Here is a 20,849-nt window from a genome sequence, read left to right as displayed (position 1 = left end):
GACCTTCTGGGATGTCCCGCCTACTCTGCTGCTCTGGGCCTCAGTTCTGTCACCTGTAAAACAGGGGTGCAAGAGGGGAAGGACCTGGCTTCTCATGACACGCGAGAGCGATGAGACGCGTATGCACGTGACTCGCGTGGGTTCACCCTTCAGGTTGGCCGTGGGTGGCGGGAACACTCTCCCAAGCCATCGGTCTATTCTGTGGGTTGCACAAAAGGCCTTCCGGAAGCACTCGGACGGGTTCCCTCCAGGAGACCTCAGGGCTGTCCTGATAGGTCTCGGGGTGGGGGCGGGGCGGTGGGGTGGGGGTGGGGAGGCAGTGAGCGCTGCAGGGGGAGCTCTGGAGCGGCGCCCCGCCCCGCCCCGCCTACCGAGGTCCAGTCTGTCCGGATCTGCCACTCGCTGCAGATCTTGAGCTGGCAGGTGCTGGTGGTCTCGGGCTTCTCCAGGTGCTGGCAGCGGTAGGGCTGCACCGTCAGGCTGCGGTTGGCATACACCTGGCGGCACAGAACCTGGCGATGCTGCATGCCCAGGCCGCAGGTCTTGCTGCACTCAGACCACTCTCCGATGTCCCAGCTAGCTCGGGAATGACAGAGAGCGACAGGGACGGGTCATTGTCGGTCCGCAGGAAGACATCCAGACCCCGCCCGAGCCAGCCTGCACGGAACCGTCAGAATCCTTCTGGGTGAGGCTCATCCTAGAGCATTCTTAATGGTCGGCCCAAGGGCCATCGGGCTCCGTAAAGGACAGTAACCCACTTTGGAACTTAGAAATCTTATTCCAGTATTCCTTTTTTTTTTTTTTTCTTTTTCTAATTACTCGTCAGTTTCACAATCCTCTCCTGTCCCCTTGCTTTGTCGTTCAGTTAAATAAGACATGGGGCGGGGCGCCTGGGTGGCTCAGTCGGTTAAGCGGCCGACTTTGGCTCAGGTCATGATCTCACGGTCCGTGAGTTCGAGCCCCGCGTCGGGCTCTGTGCTGACAGCTCAGAGCCCGGAGCCTGTTTCAGATTCTGTGTCTCCCTCTCTGTCTCTGACCCTCCCCCATTCATGCTCTGTGTCTCTCTGTCTCAAAAGTAAATAAACGTTAAAAAAGTTTTAAAAATAAATAAATAAGACACGGGCGCATGCTCATTACCTATGAGAATGTATCTGTTACTTTGAAGATTACGTTTGGACCCTTCTAAGGGCCCTTCCCCTGTCCTTCCTTCTGCAAGTGTCCTATTTATCATTCAATAGCCAGCCCCGACCTCTCCTGAGACTCTTTACCCGACTCCTCCTGGCTGCTGTCTTTGTGACTCGCGTTATTCTGTGTACACAGCTCACCTACCACACTGACCACACGCTGGACTGTAATTCTCTGCTTCCCTCTCTCCTTTCCTCGCCAGGCTAAAACGTAATTGCTCCTGATTACCAAAGGCTGGCTGGTCAGGGCTGCAAGTTAACTGTGTGCATCCCGAGACAGGCGCGCGTGTTGAACAGCCTGCAGCTTATGCACAGACCAAGTCTCGTGTTCCTAAATCAGATGTACACAGATTTAAAAACCGGATTGTATCTGCGACTGAGGTCCTATGCACGAGCAAGCAGAAGTGACCCGACAAAAGGCCACCCGCACCGAGAGGCCATCTTACAAGGCTGGGCAAGGGAAGATGTTGCAGGGTTCCTCCTCAGGGGTCGGCTTCATGCTGGAGTCACAGTAGCTCTCGGGAACCTCTTCGTGGGTGTTTCTGTGTACACAGCGAAAAATCGGGAACTGCGATCCTGCAAACACAAGAAGAACTTCTGAGGGACCGTCCCGCACACTTGAATGGTGGAGATGCACAGAGGTACCCAGGTACCGATGAAGAGAGGCCACAGAAACGGAACAATCCATACGCACACACACGGGCCGCCAGGCACTGTGGGTGCAAAGAAGGGTAGGAATAGTCACTGCCCTCGGAGAGCTTACGATCTCTTTGTGGACACAACTGCTAGAGGCAGGCAAAAATAGTTTTCGTAACAGTTCAAGATAGCACTAGGCAGGAGAGAGATTGTGAGCACTAGTAATAACCGTTTGCAGGTTTTCTGGAGACATCACAGAGAAAGGGTCCCAGAAGCCCCAGCTGGATCCTAGAGAACGGTTGGGTTTGGGCAGCTGTGTGCACATGTGTCTTGGAGGGAGGGGGCCATCCAGGCAGCTGAACGTGTGCCTGTATGATGAAGAGGCAGGCTGAAGCAGAGAAGTAGGAAGATTTAAGACAGGCTAGAGGAGCAGCTGGCTTCCCCTTTGTAAAGCATCTCACACATTCCCCGAATAAAGTACTGATCCAATGGTATTTTTAGGTATTTGAGTGGATGTCTGCTTCCCATGAGACAGTGAGCTTCTCAGAGACAGAACTCATTCTTGTCCATCCCTTTAATCCCAGTACCTAGCAGAATAACAGCTGCTCAATAAAAATGCTGAATGGCTACTTATCAGAGATCTAATATTTGTTTTTATTACTTTGCTACAAAAAATCATACTAACTTCCTCGGGGTTTTTGTTGTTTTTTGTTTTGTTTTAAACACTTTTTAAAAAAAGTTTTTATTTATTTTGAGAGAGAGGGAGAGAGAGAGAGAGAGAGAGAGAAGGGGAGAGGCAGAGAGAGAGAATTCCAAGTGGGATCTGCACTGTCACTGACTCACCGAGCCAGACTCGGGGCTCAGAGTCACAAACTGTGAGATCGTGACCCGAGCTGCAACCAGGAGCCAGACGCTCAACCGACTGAGCCACCCAGACGCCCCTGTTGTTTTGTGTTAAATACACAGCGGAGTTTCACTGGCTTCATGAGATAAATCTGTCTTGGAGAGAAAGTCAGAATTTGTTAAGTGAGATCTGTCGCTTTCAAAAAAAGCCCTTTCAATTCTGCCTTCCTCTCTCTGCTGCTCCCTGGTGGCAGCTCTGGAGTATTACTAGTGAAGGTGTACAAAGAGAAAAGTCATCAGGCCAAGCAACGGTCTGAAAAATAAGTTGCTTCTTCACAAATAATTGCCTGTCCCCGCAGCCAACCCCCAGTCGAGGCCACTACACAATTCCTGCTGGGCAGAACACTATCACTTATTCTACAGCTCTGTCTTAGCTCTGTTGCTAACTGGCCAGGCGTTCAGAGTTTCTGAACTTCCAACTTGCTACAATTTAATTGAACCTGGAGGGATAACTTTTAACATAAAGGTCGCAATATTTCATCAGCCGTGAAAAGTGTGTCAATGCTTGTTTCAGCTGATCTTGTGTGATGATCGAGCCAGAGGGAAGTTCTCGTAAGAAACTCGACAGTTTGTAAGACAGTTCTGAATCTGAAATGGTCATGTGTTTCAAAACCACTCTGCTAGTAAAAATTTCTAAGGCGGCTATTCCTTGAGACCATTATTTAAAGTCATGTCTCAATTAAGTATAATTGTTAGCTGAGTAAAAAAGCAGTACTGACTTTTCCCTTAAATTAATTTAATTAATAGGAAGCAAACAATTTTTGTGGAATTGAATTTTGTCTAGTGACATACCTGCTTCCTTTAAGAAGAGATTTTTAATTAAATTCAACGAACATGAAGCACATCGTGCTCACTTCACAAAGATGAATAAGATTCCATTCATGCCTTGCAGGGTATCCATTTGGGACCCAGCTATTAAGGGATTAAGTAAAAATCTTATTATTTATCCCTTTGGACCATGTGGGTCTAACTTTTCTGCTAGCAAGTTTGTGAACTGGAAAGCAAAAGTAACTATTCCAACCACACGGCACGCAAATGAGGGGGCAATTTAATATCTTCAGCTAGAAGGATGCAGGTAACCATAGCAATGCTCTGTGCCTCGGAGAGATGGGTTCTGCTTAGGGCTGTTAGCACTGGCCACTGCCTGCCTCCCCCGACCCCTTACGGCCTTTACAGAGCACTTGTCCACCATTCAGCTCCCGTGTTCAGTCGAGGACATGGGTTCAGAGGCTCTCTCTCTGATGGTGAGAAGGCACCAGAGCTCTAGTGACTCCAGTGATCACAATGGTTTCTTTCTTTGTTGATCTCCGCAGAGAGGGGGACTGTCACTCAAAATGGCACCTGGCCATCTCTTCACTGTACAGTGTGCCATTCAATTATGCCTCTAATTGCTGGCAAGCAAGAATGGGGTGGTGAGGTCAGGTGCTGGCTGGGCTTCAGGCAGCAGGGAAAATCCGGGATCGTTTTAGTTGGGTTTTGTGTTGTGTGTGTTGATCAAAACAGGACTCTGTTATCCTGGAGGAGGGGACGGTGCCGCAGGTAATCCAAAATGAGTAACTGAGGCAAGTCAGTGAATTCAGGGGACAGTATATAGAGGCCGGTGAGGCACTGTGGAGAGAGGGACAAAATACAGAGCAAGAAAAAAATTAAATCACCCTAGTCTTGGTACCCTAGGAATCAATGGGGCCAAGCCAAAATTTTGACCAGAGGTCTGGGCAAAATGCTGGATGGAGTACAAGCCATCTGGGATGCTCGGGGTGGGGCCCCTCTCTGTGATGGTGATATCGTGATGCTGAAAGCATTTCCCCAAAAGGGAGGTTTTCACACGAGACGTATGGAAACGTGTGGTCTGGTGAGCTCCACCAGGACTGGAGGAGGTCTGTGTAGGGACAAGTGGTGAGGTTGCAGGGGGTGTGGATTTGTGTTGTGCATAAAAGAGCTGGGCGGCACCAGTAGGCTCAGAAGGTCCTGGTCCCAGCACATCTGTCACTACTGCTGAGCAAAACACTGCCGCATCCACGCTGCCTCGTCTGTCCTGCAGGTGTGGCCACTGCTGCCGGGAGCAAACCTTCCAGGGAGCCAAGGGAGGGGCACCCCCGGCTGCTGCCATTTGTCACGAGGGAGAGCAAAGGGGCTGGGAGTACAAGTTGCGGGGGTGGGGGACAGTACATCTCTGCTCTTGTTTGATTTCCAAGGCACGTCTTCCGTGTCTCTTTGACTGGACAAGCCGTGCTGTTTATCAGGGTAAAGAAGAGAATGCACACGTCATCCTGGGCATCTGAGGGGCAGATGACGTGTCTATATGTGTGTGTGGGTCCACAATGCAAAAGAGAAAGACTCTATTAAGGACGTTAAACAAGATAATATGGAAATCTAGAGAAAAAGATTCTTCAGTTTCGAATACATAAATCCACGCTCTTTCAGCTACGGATAAAACACAAGTAAGGCAACACTAGCCTTGCGTATCTAAGATATAATGAAGATGTAAAAGCCACTCTTATACGCTTTCTAAAAGCTGTCTATACCCCACTTGAGATGTGGTGACAATATATTCGTTAATTCAAGAATCACCTGAGGGGTGCCCCTGTGCGTGCTTGGTACGATCCCAGGTGCAGGCAACGCAAAGTGTGTGTACATGCGGGGGGACCGCTAGGCCACACGGAGCTGGGACAAAAATGTGTCCCGAATTGCCGGGAGGTCCCGTGGAATAAGTGGGACCTTGCAGAATTGGGAAGGGCTTCCCAGAGGAGATGTATCTGTGCTCATTCAGCAGGTCTAAACAGTTTGCTGGCTCCATACCAGAGAATAATAAGGGAGGCAGATTTTTTATCTCCGTGCGGATCACACAGACTGGGGTTGGCTGGGGGGAAGATAACCAGAATCTTTGGAGATGGGGTGCCTCCATCATGCCTGGTAGAGAGCAGATAAGAGACCTGTTGAATGACCACCAAGGTAAGTGGCATCTATTCAGTGAACACAGGACCGTGTGACCAGCATGAAGGGGCAGCTGGCAAATGGCACAGCTATGTCCTTATCCTATTAAGTCCCCAAGGCAAAACCGAAAGGTCTCTGGACAAGGCTACATCTCACCCTCCTGGAAAGGCTGGGCCAGGCGATCTTTACGGACGTGAAAGGGAAGAGAATCTCCCATACGTGCCATCCTTGATATAAAACCACATGACAACAATTTTTATTTTTATAACTTTCCCTCGTTTTTACCCAGCACAAATGTAAGCAGTTCCTCTAGTGGGCACCATACCACTAGCTACAGAGTATTTGGTAAGAACACATTTGGACCCTGGGTTCCTACGTCACCTGCATTTTGTACTGCTCACCTCTTCAGATTCATGGATGGGTCCTCACTAAAGTGGTTTCGGCCTTAACGTGTAATCATCTCTAGCCTTCTGCCTCTGTTAAGACACATTCTATAGGCATTTCATTTTTCCTCACAGAGCTTGAAAAAGAGGTTAGCCCGGCGAATCTCTAGTCCACGTTCTTTGCACATCAACTAAGTAAAAGCACGATAAAACCTGCACAATATCAGCTCCATAAATCAGTTCTCCGGTTGTCGGTCATCATGGGACTGGTGGGGTTCCAGGTGGGAGGGGCTCCAGCTCCCGTGAAGAACACCCAAATCCCACTCTCAAAAGCCACTAAGCCAACGTGCTTGGGAACAAGATAAAGGCTTTGAGGCGGTGGTGAAAGGCTTTTCCATGCACAAATTCTGTCAAAGTGTCCGGATTTTGTGCCTTCAGGTACAAGCCTCTTGAAGAAAAGAAAAAAAAAAAAAAAAGTCCCCAAACCAATATTCTCACTGTGTCAGTTTCCTGTCTGCAGAAACTTTCTGAGATACAGTCTCCCCGTTTCTGTGGTAACCTCCCCTCAAAGCACAGCTCTTCCAGGGTCACCAATAGGACTTCATTACAAACAGAAGGGTGTTATTATGCATTTGGTATCCCTGCATCACAGTTCCTGGATGGTCACAGGCAAATCCTTGCCCTGGGGATCTAGGCCACCTTGAAACTGGGAAACAGCATTCATTTCCAACCAGGTGCCACAGGTTTGAGAAGGGGTTTCTGGACACCACATTCCACATCTACCTTAGCTTTGGGGCTTTCCAGGAAACAGGGCCCTGGATCGCCTTCACGGTTCAGACCGAGACTGATACTGACCCGCTCGCACACAGCCACGCTTTGTTTTGAGCCTATCACGACCAGCTTTACGTAAATTTCACCTGCACACCATCCACTCTTCTCCCCAGTCCTGTAACTCTTCTCTTTTCTTTGGTTTAGGGAGATGCCCCGTGTGCCCTCTGGTGTGCGGTCTCCCTTCCTGCCAGGAGTCCACAGAGCTGGCGACGTTGGGCTGCAGGCTTGTCCCTGGGGTCTCAGCCGACGGGGTCGGGATAATGGGATGATACAGCATGAGGGTTTTACAGAAAGGAGAGAGCTGTGAGTGCTGGTGAGCCTAAAAGCCAGCTAACACCTCAAGCCCAGTCAGCATGCTTTTTTCTGGAATCTCAGATGTGAGAATGAGTTTTGTCTGGTATTTGTGTGACCTTGCACCTTGTGAGCACATTCTGTGGCCATTAATGAGTGTGGCATGCGGGAGAGGGTTAACTCAGGGTGCTCAGACCCTGCACACTCCAAAGAAAGGCCCATCTTCAGGACCGGCCCCTTGAGCCCGTGGAATATCCGGCTGACAGGGGTGTTTCTCTATGTCTTGGGACCACGCTGTATCAGTGTGACAAGAGAGTTTATGCCGACAATGCGATTCGGGTGAGTGCCTGTTTTTCTGTGCCTGAGGTCTCGGGCCATGTCCTGTCTCTCAGTTTGACTTCTGGGTGCCAATGTCGGTAACGTGGGGGCTACGTGCCTATGCGACTGAGCCACAATAAGCCCCCTGGACACCAAAGCTCGAGGGGCTTCTCCGGTTGGCATTACTTGGCTCCTGCGGTCACCCCTCATTGCTGGGAGAATTCAGTGCATCCATATGCAACTGTCTTGGGATGGGACACCTGGAAGCTGGCCCCTGGTTTCTCCCGGACCTGGCCACACCCGCGTTTTCCCTCTGATGATGCCCGTCTGTATCTTCTCACTGTAAAAGTTGCAAGCCTGGCAGCTTCTCTGAGTCTTGCATGTCCTTCTTGGGGATCGTCAGGCTTGGGGGGGGTTCCTGGGGAGCCTCAACACAACGTCACACCAGTGACCAATCCCACAGTCAGGCTCAAGGAGGGGAGGGTTTGCCGCGTGCCTCGAGCCCAGCTACCCGTTCCTCACCGAGTGGCGGGGGCGGGGGGCAGGGATCTGCGGACACCCTCCCGGCCCACACTCGAGCTCACCTTTCCCACAACTCGTTGAGCATTCTGTGGTCCCGAGCTGCTTCCAGTTGTGGTCCCGGCTTCGCCGTGGGGACTGTGGTGCCGCCGGCACCAAATCGTCCGGTCGATGGGGAGAAAATCCATCGGGATGCCTGACTGGGAAGGCCTGCGCTGACCCTGAGGTGAACACTTCAGGCGCCCCACCATCTCCTTCCTTCTCCTCGGTCCTCTCTTTCTCTTCTCGCTCCTCCTGGCTCCTCCCATCCGTTACCAGCTGGCCGTTGAAGGGCTCCCCTAGGAGAGGCAGGTGCACACACAGAAGAGAGATCGGTCTGGACACTGAGTCCCACGGAGGAGATCCCTTCAACATTAGAAATTATGCAGAATGCCACCATTTCTAATTCACAACACATGTGCTTAAAACATGCAGATGCTCATTTCCCTAATATCCAAACCATTATTAAAAGCGAATGAGAGAAAGACGGATGTCTCAGGAGGAGAAGCAGGCAAGGGCCAGGAAGAGGCAAGTCACGTAAAAAGAAATGCAAACAGCCAAAAGTCACACAACAACGCTCAACTTCACTCATAGTTAAAGAACCACATGCTAAAACAAAAACAACCACCACAATTTTATTAGCCTGACAGTATCAGAAACTTTGGAGACCCTAACATCCCTAAACCCCTCATGGAAAGTACAGGGAAATACACCGGAGAAGGGGAGGGTAGATAGACACAAATTTTTGGAGGGCAATTTGGTCACATCCACCCTCGTTTTACACGCACGTGCCTCCTGACCTAGCGATTCAGTTTCTAGGACATTCATCGTGCAAATAGTCCCATTCTTTTGCGTAAAGCTGCATGTACAACCATGGCTAGTAAAGCGTTATTTGTTTTTTTTTTTTTTTAATTTTTTTTTCAACGTTTTTATTTATTTTTGGGACAGAGAGACAGAGCATGAACGGGGGAGGGGCAGAGAGAGAGGGAGACACAGAATCGGAAACAGGCTCCAGGCTCTGAGCCATCAGCCCAGAGCCTGACGCGGGGCTCGAACTCACGGACCGCGAGATCGTGACCTGGCTGAAGTCGGATGCTTAACCGACTGTGCCACCCAGGCGCCCCATAAAGCGTTATTTGAAATAGCCAAACAGTGGAGTGGATTTAAATGTCCACCAGGGTCCTGGTTAAAAACCATCAGGCTACAACCATGAATGGATGCTAGGTTACCTTTTTTTTTTTTTTTTTTTAAGAATGGAACAACAACAACAAAAAAAAAAACGGAGAAAATATATGTTGTGATATGGAAAGATGACCGATCTGTTGTTTGACGAGAGGAAAAAGCACGGCAGAGTTTAGCCTGCATACACATACATGCAGAGGTGTGGCTGGACATCTCCGGAGATTAAATCTGCTTTCTGCCCCTTGCGTCTGTTCCTCCTCCTCTCCCAGTCCAAGTGGCCAAGCCCTTAGGTTTTCTGGCCTCAGAGTTTTGCAGGAGAGAGAGTACAAGCTGCTGAAAGTCAACAGCTCTTCCTTCCTACAGTGAAAGCCTGAGTTCTCAGGAAGGATAAGGAGGCCCAGATACTCAGCCAGTCGAGGGAAAAGAGGGAAAGAAAGGAGGGAAAGGTGGAGAGCATTTTTTTGAGAGACACAGGGAGAGGGAGAAGTATTTCCAAGGCGAGGAGAGGGTGGAGTCAGGGGGCTGGGGCTTCCTGAGCACCGCAGACCTTACTCATGGTGATCTTCACTCCTATCAGGGGTGTGTGGGGGCCCCCATATTGACTGAGATCGAATTTTCTACAAGTTTCAAATAGGTTTGCAGTTGAGGTGAGATCTCAGTTAGACTTCTGGAAAAGCCCAGCATGCAATGTCCCTTGTACACTTGGATTGCAGGCAAAGGTTCCAAGGGGCTGTAAGCGTGTTTCTATGTGCACAGGAAAGGGCTGTGTGGAATCCCACCAAGTTGTAAAGAGATATTCCCTCTTGGGATGGGGTGGGAGGGATGAGGTCGGGGCATATTACCTTTTCTTTTTTTTCATAGACCTTATTCTTTTTTTTTAGAGTAGTTTTAGGGTCACAGCAAAATTAAGTGGAAAGGTTCCATATCCTCCCTGGCCCCACACACGCACAGCCTCCCCCATCAACATCCTGCACAGAATAGGACAGCTGTTGCCATCCACGAACCTGCATCGACACACCATTATCACCCAAAGCCCATGGTTTACATCAGGTCTCAGTCTGGTGACGTACAATTTATGGGTTTTGACAAATGTGTAATGCTATGTACCCACCATTACGGTAGCATTGAGAATAGTGTCACTGCCCTCAAAATCTTCTGTCTGCCTATTCGTCCCTCCCTCCCCCTTTGCCCCTGGGAACCTGTTTAACGTCCTCATAGTTTTGCCTTTTTCAGAATGTCGTATGGTTGGAATCATGCAGCGTGGAGGCTTTTCAGATCGGCTTCTTTCACTTTAATAATGCGCACTGACCTTTCTTCCATGTCCTTTCATGGCTTGACAGCTCATTTCTTTTTGTGCTGAATAACATTCCACTGTCTGGAGGTACCAGACAGCTTATTCATTCATTCACCTAACGAAGGATATCTTGGTTGCTTCCAAGTTTGGCCAGTTATGGAGCACTTGTATCTTACTTTATATATTTCTATTTTGACCGAATATTGTTCAAGTTCGATACAAACTAAGGAGGCAGATCCCAGAGTTACTGTAGAATCCGGTTAAAACTTAGGGCTCTCCCACCCTTCACCCGTATTTCTTATTTCGTTGGCTACTTAAGATATTTCATGGCTTAAATTATATGCAGTTTAAATCAACAGAATCAAGACTAGTCATCCCGCTATAAGTGAGACTAAAATGCTACCAGACAAAAACATTTTAAAATCATTTGCGTACCTCGCATACACTGGGCACCGTGCCGGGATGGATACCTGATATTCAATCCTTTTCCACTGCCTGTCGCCTCCAAAAAAATCCTGGGAGTGTAGGGTTTTTTCCCCCTCACCATTTTGTAGACTGGGGATGTGCTCAGAGAGTTCCTGACTTGTCTGAAGCAAGCCAGCAGAAACCAGCAGAGCTGAATTTGAGTTCATGGAGGGTAAAGCCGACTCCCAGAATGCCCCTCCTCACCAACTTTCTACAACTGACTCCTTCTGGGCCTGCCTGCCCCAGGTCATCAATCCCATGCTACCGATCAGCTGAGACTCATCAGGCTTGTTATCAGTCATCATCACCTTATATGATTTCAAGTAGTCTGTCCAATTGCCTTATCGATCAGCATCAGACCTCAGTAACCTCAATATTCTGCCATCTGCACTTGGTTTCTCAGACTATGTGTCGTTCCTGCTGTGCTGATTTGCTGTTTGGACAACACGGGCACCCCATAGGCTGGGCACACACCCTGTTGTCTCCATGCAGCCAGGTGGTTTCTGCCTGACCTGTGACAATCAGATAACCCGGTTATCCATCTGGTGGGCTGGAGAAGGATGGTGGGCCGGGCCTCCTGTGCCCTCACTTCCCAGGACAGTTGTCAGACCAGGTAACTCAAAGAAGCGTAACAGTTACATAGTCACACAGGCTGGCCTGAGGTCCCTGTGGGACCGGGGCAAATAAGTCAATCTAAGCTTCCATTTCCTTACTTTTAAAATGAGGCTAATAATAGCACCTTCCTCTGAGCACTATTGTGATAATTTGATGAGTTAATCTGTGTGAAGGGCTCAGCAGTATCTGGCACAGAGCAAGGACTCAGTGTGTGGGTGATGATACCATTAATATTTATGCAGACCTTCCTGTTCAAAAGATGGAAAAGAAAGTCTCCGTTTGGGTGGTGGGCTCCATTATCATTTGGTAAAGAAATATCTGTGGAGTCAGAGGGCTGCCTGCTGTGTCTATCAGCAAAGCCCACGGGAAAGAGGTAGACAGCTAGGCGTGAACTCATTATTCTTTTCTTATAAGTCAAAGCAGTGTTGACAGAAGCAAAGGGGACCAAGAGAAAAGGCATGAAGTAGACAGAATAATGGCCCTCTGAAGATGTTTGCATCCTAATCCCTGGAACCTGTGAATATGTTACCATATGTGGTAAAAGGGACTTTGCAGATGTGAGGAAGTTAAAGATTTGGGGATGGAGACTTGTCTTGGATTGTCTGGATGGGCCCGATGTCATCATCTGCATGCTCACGAGCAAGAGGCAGGAGGATGAGAGTCAGAGACGGAGATGTGATGACGGAAAAATGGGGTTGGAGCCCAAGATCCGAAGGTGCTACTCAGCTGGCTTTGAAGATGCGGGAAGGGGCCCAGAAGCAAGGAGTTCAGGAGGCCTCTTGACGTGGAAAGGGCAGGGTGACAGAGCCCCCTAGGGCCTCCCATAGGAGCATGGCCCACCGACACCTTGGTTCCCGCCCAGCAAGACCCGTGTTGGACAGATTCTGACCTCCTGAACCGTATGATAGCAAATTTGTGTGGTTCTGAGTCACTAAGTTTGCGAAAATTTGTTAGGGCAGCTGTAGGAACCTAATACGAGGTGCTTCCAAATGTCGAACTGGAAAGATAGATTCAGGATGTCCACCTCATTTTTGAATCAAGTGAATGAGACACGCTCATCAGCAAAGGCTCAGACAAATAGTAAAGCATTCTCTGATATTAAGTGCGTGCCCATGGGTTTTCTCCATGTTGACTGAGAGACACAAGGGAGATGCACAGGAAGAGACAGGGGGGCTTTAGAAGGAAATAGCAGGCATGCTTGGCAGAAACACAAGAGATTTTACCTGGTCTCCTGTGAGGAGGCACCTGGGGGCTGATGGCGTTGGTCCCCATGATGACGTACTCATAGTGGACTCCCGGATTAGGCTGCTGGTGTATCATCTGACAACACAAAGGTCAATGTCACTGCACTGTCACACACACCTTGCCTGTGGGCCAAGTTTCCGTGGTATAAATGGCACTATCTATTAATGAGTGGGTTGATTCAGATCTAATCATATTAGTGAACCTGTGGCAGATTAAATGAAAGCTCTTCCTGGATTGTTTTTTGTTCTTTGCTTTTGAAGAATGAAGAACTTGGAAGAAAACTAGGGGGAAAGTTAAGATTTTATACATTCCAAATAGGAAGATGGGACCAATGGTAGCAGAATCTTTCTGTTGGCTCTCAACCATCTTATACCATAGCTTAGTTTGTGCTCAGTGCTCTCAAAATAGCCCAGACAGCCATGTCTACGCTACAGGGGAACACATTTGAACACTAGGTGGCGAGAGAAAATCATGCAAAGAAGAGCCAGCCGCCTTGGGCAGAGCCAGCCTGACATCCCTGAGGTTCCTTCAAAGAACCCTATCTGGCCATGAGGCTGGCTCAGGAAAGGTCTGCCCCACCCTCTCCCTCGTTCACGCTCTGGATCTCATCCCGTCTCATCCATGGAAAGTTCCAGAGCCACAGAGAGTTGGGGGGGGCGGGGGGGAGCAGGAAAACAGGTGTAAGGCAAGTAAGTCTCCCTGGTTCCTGTTCTCTCAGGAACCAATGACAAAAGCAGGATATCAAGCAGGAAGCAGCAGAAGTCAGAAATTAAACACCATCTGGGACAAAAACCACAAAATCAATCAGCAGGCCTTTGCAGAAAAAATCCCTCCCTATTGGCTTTGGAACACAGAGTCCTTTGTGCCTATGGCCTTCCTGGCGAGGGGCAGGGCGCTGGGCTAAATGGAGCAGCAGAATGGGAATCCTCAGTGTAAATACAAGCCAGGCAAGGAGACACTGTCCCTACTGCTTTATAAAGGGGCTCTCCTGTTGGCCAGTTGTATACCCTAGAGCAAGTCCCATGGTCTCACGGTTTTTGATTTCTTCATCTGGAGCAAGAGGTTAGAATCACAGCTATCTCTTGGAATCTTTAAGCCACAAGCGTCTCCAAGTCACTCCTGCTTGGTGGGACCTGTTTTGTTGATGAGAGTGTCCATTCTGCCCGCCATCATCCCTTACCTTCTTCCTACATGTGAAAAGGGGCCTCCATTCTACAATCACCCGTGGGAAGGCAGACATGAGAACCACTGACCTCCCTACACCCAGGAACCATGGTGGTGAGCGCAAAGCCCCAAGGGGGGAAGTGGGGTGACCTCTGTTTCCCACCATCTACCCCTAATTCTCTCGTTTCTCTTTCCACATAATTTAACAGTGGGTCTGAGGCTGGAAACCCTCCCTGCCTCCCCCATGCCTCTTCTGCATGAGCATTCTGCCAGTGCAAACCCTGTCCCATTTATGAAATTATTGTTGGCCACCGAATCCCAGACCACCCACACCGGGCCTTTAACAACCTGGGTTTTTACCCCTGATGCCATTGGAAACTTACCCAGAGTCCAACAACCAACTGGACAGTCTAAAAAAAAATATTCAAAATTAACTATAACAAGGCTTCTTTTATAGTTTCTAGTCTATGAGCCACTAGGCCCAACAAGAATGAACGTGTAACTGTACAGCTGGAGAACGAATATTTATAGAATCCTAAGACAGCAAATAGCATGTAGATTAGCATGGCTTTAGAGATGGGAAGAGAGTACAGGTCTGTGGCTGAGCTTGTCTTTATCAAAACCTGATTTGAGTTTTATGTCTTGTCACCTTTTTTATGTCCTGAGCGTTTTAAGAAGACTGGATTTTAGTGGTTTCTTTGAAAAATAAGGACCATTTTATACTCTTGGGCAACCTAATAATTTAGTTTCTTGTAAAATAAATCCCGAATTGTGTCTTCTGTAAGGCAAGGAACTTGTAGCAAACGTCTGTATTGTTCTTTCAAGCTTTATTGCACATCGTCTGGAGTACTCTGCAGTTCTCATTTCTTCCTTTGCTTTCATAGAATTTGAAGAGGGCTGGGAACTTGAGCGGTCTTGTCTTGCCTTGGGCATTTGCTTTCTTTTGCCATAAAAAGAAAACATGCCAAATTAGCATTAGGAAAAAAGTGCCGGGAGTGGAGCCAATGCTCGTGAAATAAAGGGTATGTTTTGCCTCTGATTTGGTTCAACAAGTAAAAATGGTTTTAAGGGGTCAATAAACTCTGAGGGTAATAAGCATCTGGCAGAGTTTAAGGTTTCTATGAGCTAGGTACATTCAGAGGTGGATGGTGGAGGTGAACGCCAAGCATTTAGGCACCTCAAAGGCTCAGCTCAAATGGTTTTATTGAGCACAGGCAATGATCTGTTGCTTATTTGCGCTCAGGGTGGGACTTAGAAGAAGCAAGATGCAAAATTCAAACAGTCCAGAAACATCCAAACTCACATAGACATCCAAGATCTCATTAGTGGGGCCTTCGGCCAAAAAGGATTCTCCAGCGGTGCTCGAAATCTCATTTGGACGCTTGTAGGTGAACATGGTCCCTCCGCCTTCGTATTTTCCTGGCCGGTCAATTGCCCAGTTCCCGTTGATGATGGAGCGGCCAGAACGACTTCGCAAAGCTGTCGAGAAAAACGAGACGATTCCTCGGGTAAGGGCAGGGTATGCACAAGAAAGTGAAGTGACCCCACGTCAAGTGTTCCATTAGGACCCACTATGTGCTAGGCACTGATCTAGGCCCTGAGGGAGGTGAGGCATCTAGATCACATCCCTTCGGGTTTCTTCAACTTCTTGGTTCACTTCTTCAACCCATTCAATGCCTTCCACCCCTTGAACTTAGGATAGAAAAGAGGGGCAAGAGTAGTCAGGAGAGAAGAATGTGGAAATAGAGAGGGGGGTGGGGAAAGTTAGAGGAAGAAGAGAAAAGGATGGGAAGGGAAACTGTAGTATATCCCATTATCTAGGTGAGAGGTTGCACATTGGCAGCCCGTGAGCTGATTTTGGCCCACAGATAGGCTTAGTTTGGCCGTCATAGTGTTTTGTTTTGTTTTGAAATAATTGAACCCAAACTCAATTTGGGTTCTGTAGCTTCTAGCTTCTCTTGTAAAACAAGAAGACATGTTACCATTGGCTCTACAATCTGTCATGGCAGGAACCAGCTGGAGCTGAGGAGGACCGCCCTTTAGATGGGATTTGTGTGCTCTGCTTTGTCCTAACCCCCCATTCCCTAATACTCCCCCACACTGAGGCTGAGTCTCAGTGTACTGTCCATTTATTGACGGCTATGGGTTATTTATTCCATTTATGATCATGCCTGCATTGTTATTTGTCTTACAGAAATAGAAACTTGCTTATAATTCTTTCTACTTGTGTGTCTACTAAAAGTGACAAAACTAAAGATAGGTCAAGAGGGTCACACGATTCTCTCCTACCTGATCACCTTCATTCATTTGTATGACCTTCCTGACTTCTGTGGGCTTCTGAGGCTGGGAGCCATGCTGACCCTCCCACATACAGGGTTAAAATTAATCCTCATGACACAGCTAAGCAGACGCATGTCCCCGTCAGAGCGTTGATCAGGGATGGGGGGGAACTTGTTCAAGTTGGCGAAGGTGAGAAGTGACAAAACTGTGTCTGTGCTCAGGAGGGGAGGTAAGAGAGGAGAAGAGCGGCAAGGAACAAGGTTCTTGTGTTTATGAGAGGACAAAGGACAGCATGTGAGAGCTGACTTTCCTCCCTTAGGGCATCTGACACGATGAAACTCAGAAGCCAATGGTGGATTGGGTTGAAAGGAGACCCCGTGGTGTCATATACACAGTGGGCCTGTGATGGTCACTGGATCTCTGCACCCTCACTTTCACAGACTTACTAAATTTAATTTTCTACAATGTATTATGGAAAAATTTATATAGAAACGAAAGCAGTGAGAACAGTATAATAAACCGTATACCCATCACCCAGTGTCAATAATTATCAACTCATGGCTTATCCTGTTTCCCTCTGCAAATCCCGGACCCCTTTATCCTTATATTTTTCAGGAGGTGTCTCGAAAATATAAGGACTCTTTGCTTCTTTTTAAAAAAAAAATTTTTTTTTAACGTTTATTTATTTTTGAGACAGAGAGACACAGAGCATGAACGGGGGAGGATCAGAGAGAGGGAGACACAGAATCTGAAACAGGCTCCAGGCTCTGAGCTGTCAGCACAGAGCCCGACTCAGGGCTCGAACTCACGGACCGCGAGATCATGACCTGAGCCGAAGTCGGCTGCTTAACTGACTGAGCCACCCAGGCGCCCCAAGGATTCTTTGCTTCTTAAACACATTTTCAGCAGCGTTTCTACAGTGGGTCTCTGGGGTCCAGCAGAGTCAGGCTGCTCCAAGGGGTGGCAGAACCTCCTGTTTAGAGGTGGGTATACCCCCATTCTCCCCACCCGGCACACTCCATCCCCGGTTGGCTGGTTGCCATGGCTACAGGGAGAGCACACCTGTGGAACACCGAATACCAAATTATAAAATCAATTCAGCTTACTGAGTGGCAAAGAAGGTCAAGAGTAGAGACTAAGGAAGAATAAGTTTAGAGCTGTTTTCTCTCAAAAACCACACTTGAGAGTGGTCCATATTGCCTCCCCATTTCCTCACTTGCCATTCACTTCTCAACATCTCCAACCTGACTCCTGCCCCCACTATGCCACTGAAATAATTATAATTATTGTCACCAGGACCTCCATGTTGCTAAATCCAATGGGCATGTTCTAGGCCTCCCCTTGCTAGATGTCTCAGCAGCATTCGGTCCTACTGGCCCCTCCATCCTATTGGAAACATTCTTGGTCTGGGACACCACACTCAGCTTGCTGTCCTCTGGTTCTTAGGCTGCTCATCTGTTCTTTCATTTCTGTGTCATCTTTCTCTACTCAGCTACTGAATATTAGCATTCCTTGAGGATTAAGAGTAGACCTGATTTGGGTGCCATACTTTCATGGGCAAGTACACCGATGCCATGGCTTTAATTACTGTATTCCGCTGGCTTCCAAATTTCTGTTTCCAATCCAGACTTCTTTCTCTAACTGCCTACTTGACAGCTGCCCTCAGATGTCTGAACTCGCCCTTGACCTCTTCCAGCATTTTCTCTGTCAGTAAGTGGTACTACCATCCGCTTCATTAGAAATGGAGGGATTATCCTGGACAACTCTCCCTTCCTCCTCTCCTGTATCCAATCCATCATCAAATTTTACTTGACCTCCTCCATATTTCTTGAACCCATCTACTTCTCTCCATGTCCACTGCCATTATCCAGGGCAAGACTACCACCAGATCTCATCCAGACTAACTCAAAACCTTCTAATTGGTCTACCTAATTTCCCTTCTTCTCAGCCAGAGTAATCTCTTCAGAATGCAGATCTGACCATCAACTATGGCTCAACATCCTTCAACGGCTTTCTATTTCTGTCAGGGAAGAAGCCCTTAATCCTTAATGGGTGACGTGGTCCACGGTGATGTGGTCTAGCCTCATTGTGTACCACTTTTATTTTTCTCTCTGTGCTCTGCTCCCTGGCCTTCTTTTAGCTCATCTAATACCTCATGTTCCCTCCACAATCTGTTCCTTCTTCTAGAATGTTTCTCTGAACCCCAAATCCAATTTGTTCTTTAGATGTCAGCTCTTCCCCAACCCCCAGTCAGGTCTGTCTTTTCTTTCACATGTTCTACGAGATGCGAAAGCCTCTCATCCAAGGCACTTAACTCTGTACATACATCCATTCAGTGTCTGACTGGACTAACGTTTGTCTCCCGGAACACTGCCGGCTCCAAAAGGTGTTTCCTCACTGTTACAGGTCTAGCGATCAGCAGAGAGCTTACCACCTAGTAGGAATTCATATTTGCTCAAGGCAAAGCTGGACAGCAGAGAAAGGCACCAGCTCAAAACAAAGATAGGCAAGGAATGATCAACAGGCAATTTAAAGAAAACCAAGTCCCGATATTTCATAAGCAAATGAAAAGCTGCTCTGCCTTACTTATAATTTAAGAAATGCAAATCAAAACCACGATGGGATATTCTTGACCCACCAGAATGGCAAATGTTTGAAAACCTTTACTATTGCCGGAATTGGCAGGTGTGCGAGTAAGCAGGCATCCATAACATTGTTGGTGGGAATGTAAGCCAACTCAACCATAGTGGAGGGCAGTTTGGTTACATTGCTAAAACTTTAAGTGCCTACACACTTGGCCCAAGAATTGTACTCGCATGAAACTACTTTGAGGGATATACTTTTATAAGGACACAAAAGCGTTTGTAACAAGGATATTCTCTGCAGATTTTTTTTAAAATAGAGAAAACCCCCAAACAACCTAAATACCTCAATCCTCAGTAGAGGATTATTTACATAATTTGTCATACTGAATGTCCACGCAGTGGGATGCTAGGTGACCGTAAAAACGAGATAGGTCTGTGTGTGTGGGTATGAGAAGAACTCCGTGATAAATTTTTATTTAAACTTTTTAAATGTTTGTTTTATTTTTGAGAGACAGACAGAGCACGAGTCGGGGAGGGGCAGAGAGAGAGGGAGACGCAGACTCTGAAGCAGGCTCCAGGCTTTGAGCTGTCACCAAAGTGGGGCTCGAACTCATGAACTACGAGATCATGACCTCAGCCGAAGTTGAATGCTTAACTGACCGAGCCATCTGTTTTGTTTAAATGAAACAAAATGCAACATAGTGTGTTTGCTATGATCTCATTTGTATATACTTTTAAATAAAGGCATATACATAAAACACATACGCCCATGCATAAAGCTTTTCAGAGAAAGTCATAAAACTGTTAACATTTGGGGACAGGAACAAGGGTTTAGGTTGGGATGGGAGATGAGAAGGGAAACATTTATTTCCCATTTTATATCTTTTTATTGCCATTTAGAATTTGTTTTACCATATGTGTATATTACCTTCTTTAAAGCTTCAACATTTTTCAGTTAATTTAAGGGACATGGTACAAGCAGAAGTACTCCTGAGGGATATACATATTTTCCCCCTTTTTACTGGTTCTTCTTAAAATCTCATTCAGAGCATCCAAAGCTCAGAACTGATGTAGGTTCTGGCTAAGGTTTTATTGCTCTTAATGGCAATATCGTAGAAGAGGTTGTTATCCGGAAACCAAAAAGTCCATTAAAAAAACCATCTGAAATACCGCGTAGGAGGGAACTGTGAGGGTTTCCCAGGAACTAAAACATGGGGACCCCAAATCTTTTTACCATCTACTACTGTTACCCCTGCCCCTGCTCTCCGGGTTTAGGTGAATCTCTCACCATATAATAGCAAAGCATAAAAAAAAGCCATGTGAGGTTTTTAGCAGACATGGGCCTGATTCCATATGCCCACAGGTTAGCTTCTGAAACGGCTCCAGAACTAGTCTCACCTGGGCTTGCATATTGAAAGCAGCTGCACCCACAATTTACGTGCCTGTAAGCAGTTCCAGGGCTGCGTAAGGGTGTCCAGAACTACCCCACAAAAAGGTGCAGGTGACTCATGGCTCTCGCTAGCGGGTGTGTTCATGGAAGGTCAAGCTTTGGCGAAGCTTGTCGCAACTGTGTCAATAAGAGGAAACCTCCACTCTCGTTTGACATACGCCTTTCGTTCGTTTTAGCTGCCAACTCTGGGCATCTACGTCTGGCCTAAACTATCTGCACCGACAAAGCCCTTCTCCAAGATTCACATAGGAATCGCTTATAGAACTAAGCCCTGCTTCTCAGGCACTTTATCCCACAATCTTAACGCCTGCTGCCGCCGGCCGAATTGCCAGGCCCCGCCCCGCGTCCCAACAAGAAAGGTGGCCTCCTGACAGCCAACAGATCACTGCGAGCTTGTCGTGTTTCTCCCTTTGGGAAATGAGAACGGAGTTCCTCCTAACAAAATTCCAAGCTTCTCGATGTTTCGGCAGTTCTAAGAAGCTGTCTGGGAAGTGGCAGACCAGGAGCAAGGACGAAAGGGTCAGACATCAC

The 20,849-nt window shown here is 47.7% G+C and overlaps 1 protein-coding gene across 4 annotated transcripts in view; it reads right to left on the bottom strand.

Moving 5' to 3' along the window:
- The window catches only part of THSD4 (thrombospondin type 1 domain containing 4), a 570,947-nt gene that overhangs the window by 23,331 nt on the left and 526,767 nt on the right, over positions 1-20,849 (bottom strand). For all 4 annotated transcript variants that reach the window (XR_015252788.1, XM_086711100.1, XM_086711101.1 and 1 more), the window contains 5 exons: positions 15,307-15,482; positions 12,818-12,914; positions 8,065-8,337; positions 1,631-1,760; positions 372-576 (listed from right to left, as the gene is read on the bottom strand). Coding sequence is in view for 3 of the 4 variants with exons in the window: in XM_086711100.1 (XP_086567226.1) it covers positions 372-576; positions 1,631-1,760; positions 8,065-8,337; positions 12,818-12,914; positions 15,307-15,482 (881 nt within the window). In the remaining variant the exon portion in view is untranslated. The remainder of the gene's footprint in view (positions 1-371; positions 577-1,630; positions 1,761-8,064; positions 8,338-12,817; positions 12,915-15,306; positions 15,483-20,849) is intronic.

The sequence above is a fragment of the Puma concolor genome, chromosome B3 (genome assembly GCF_028749965.1).
Source record: "Puma concolor isolate L17-30 chromosome B3, mPumCon1.1.hap2, whole genome shotgun sequence".
Classification (NCBI taxonomy): Eukaryota; Metazoa; Chordata; class Mammalia; order Carnivora; family Felidae; genus Puma; species Puma concolor.
This window is presented reverse-complemented; position numbering and strand designations above follow the sequence as displayed.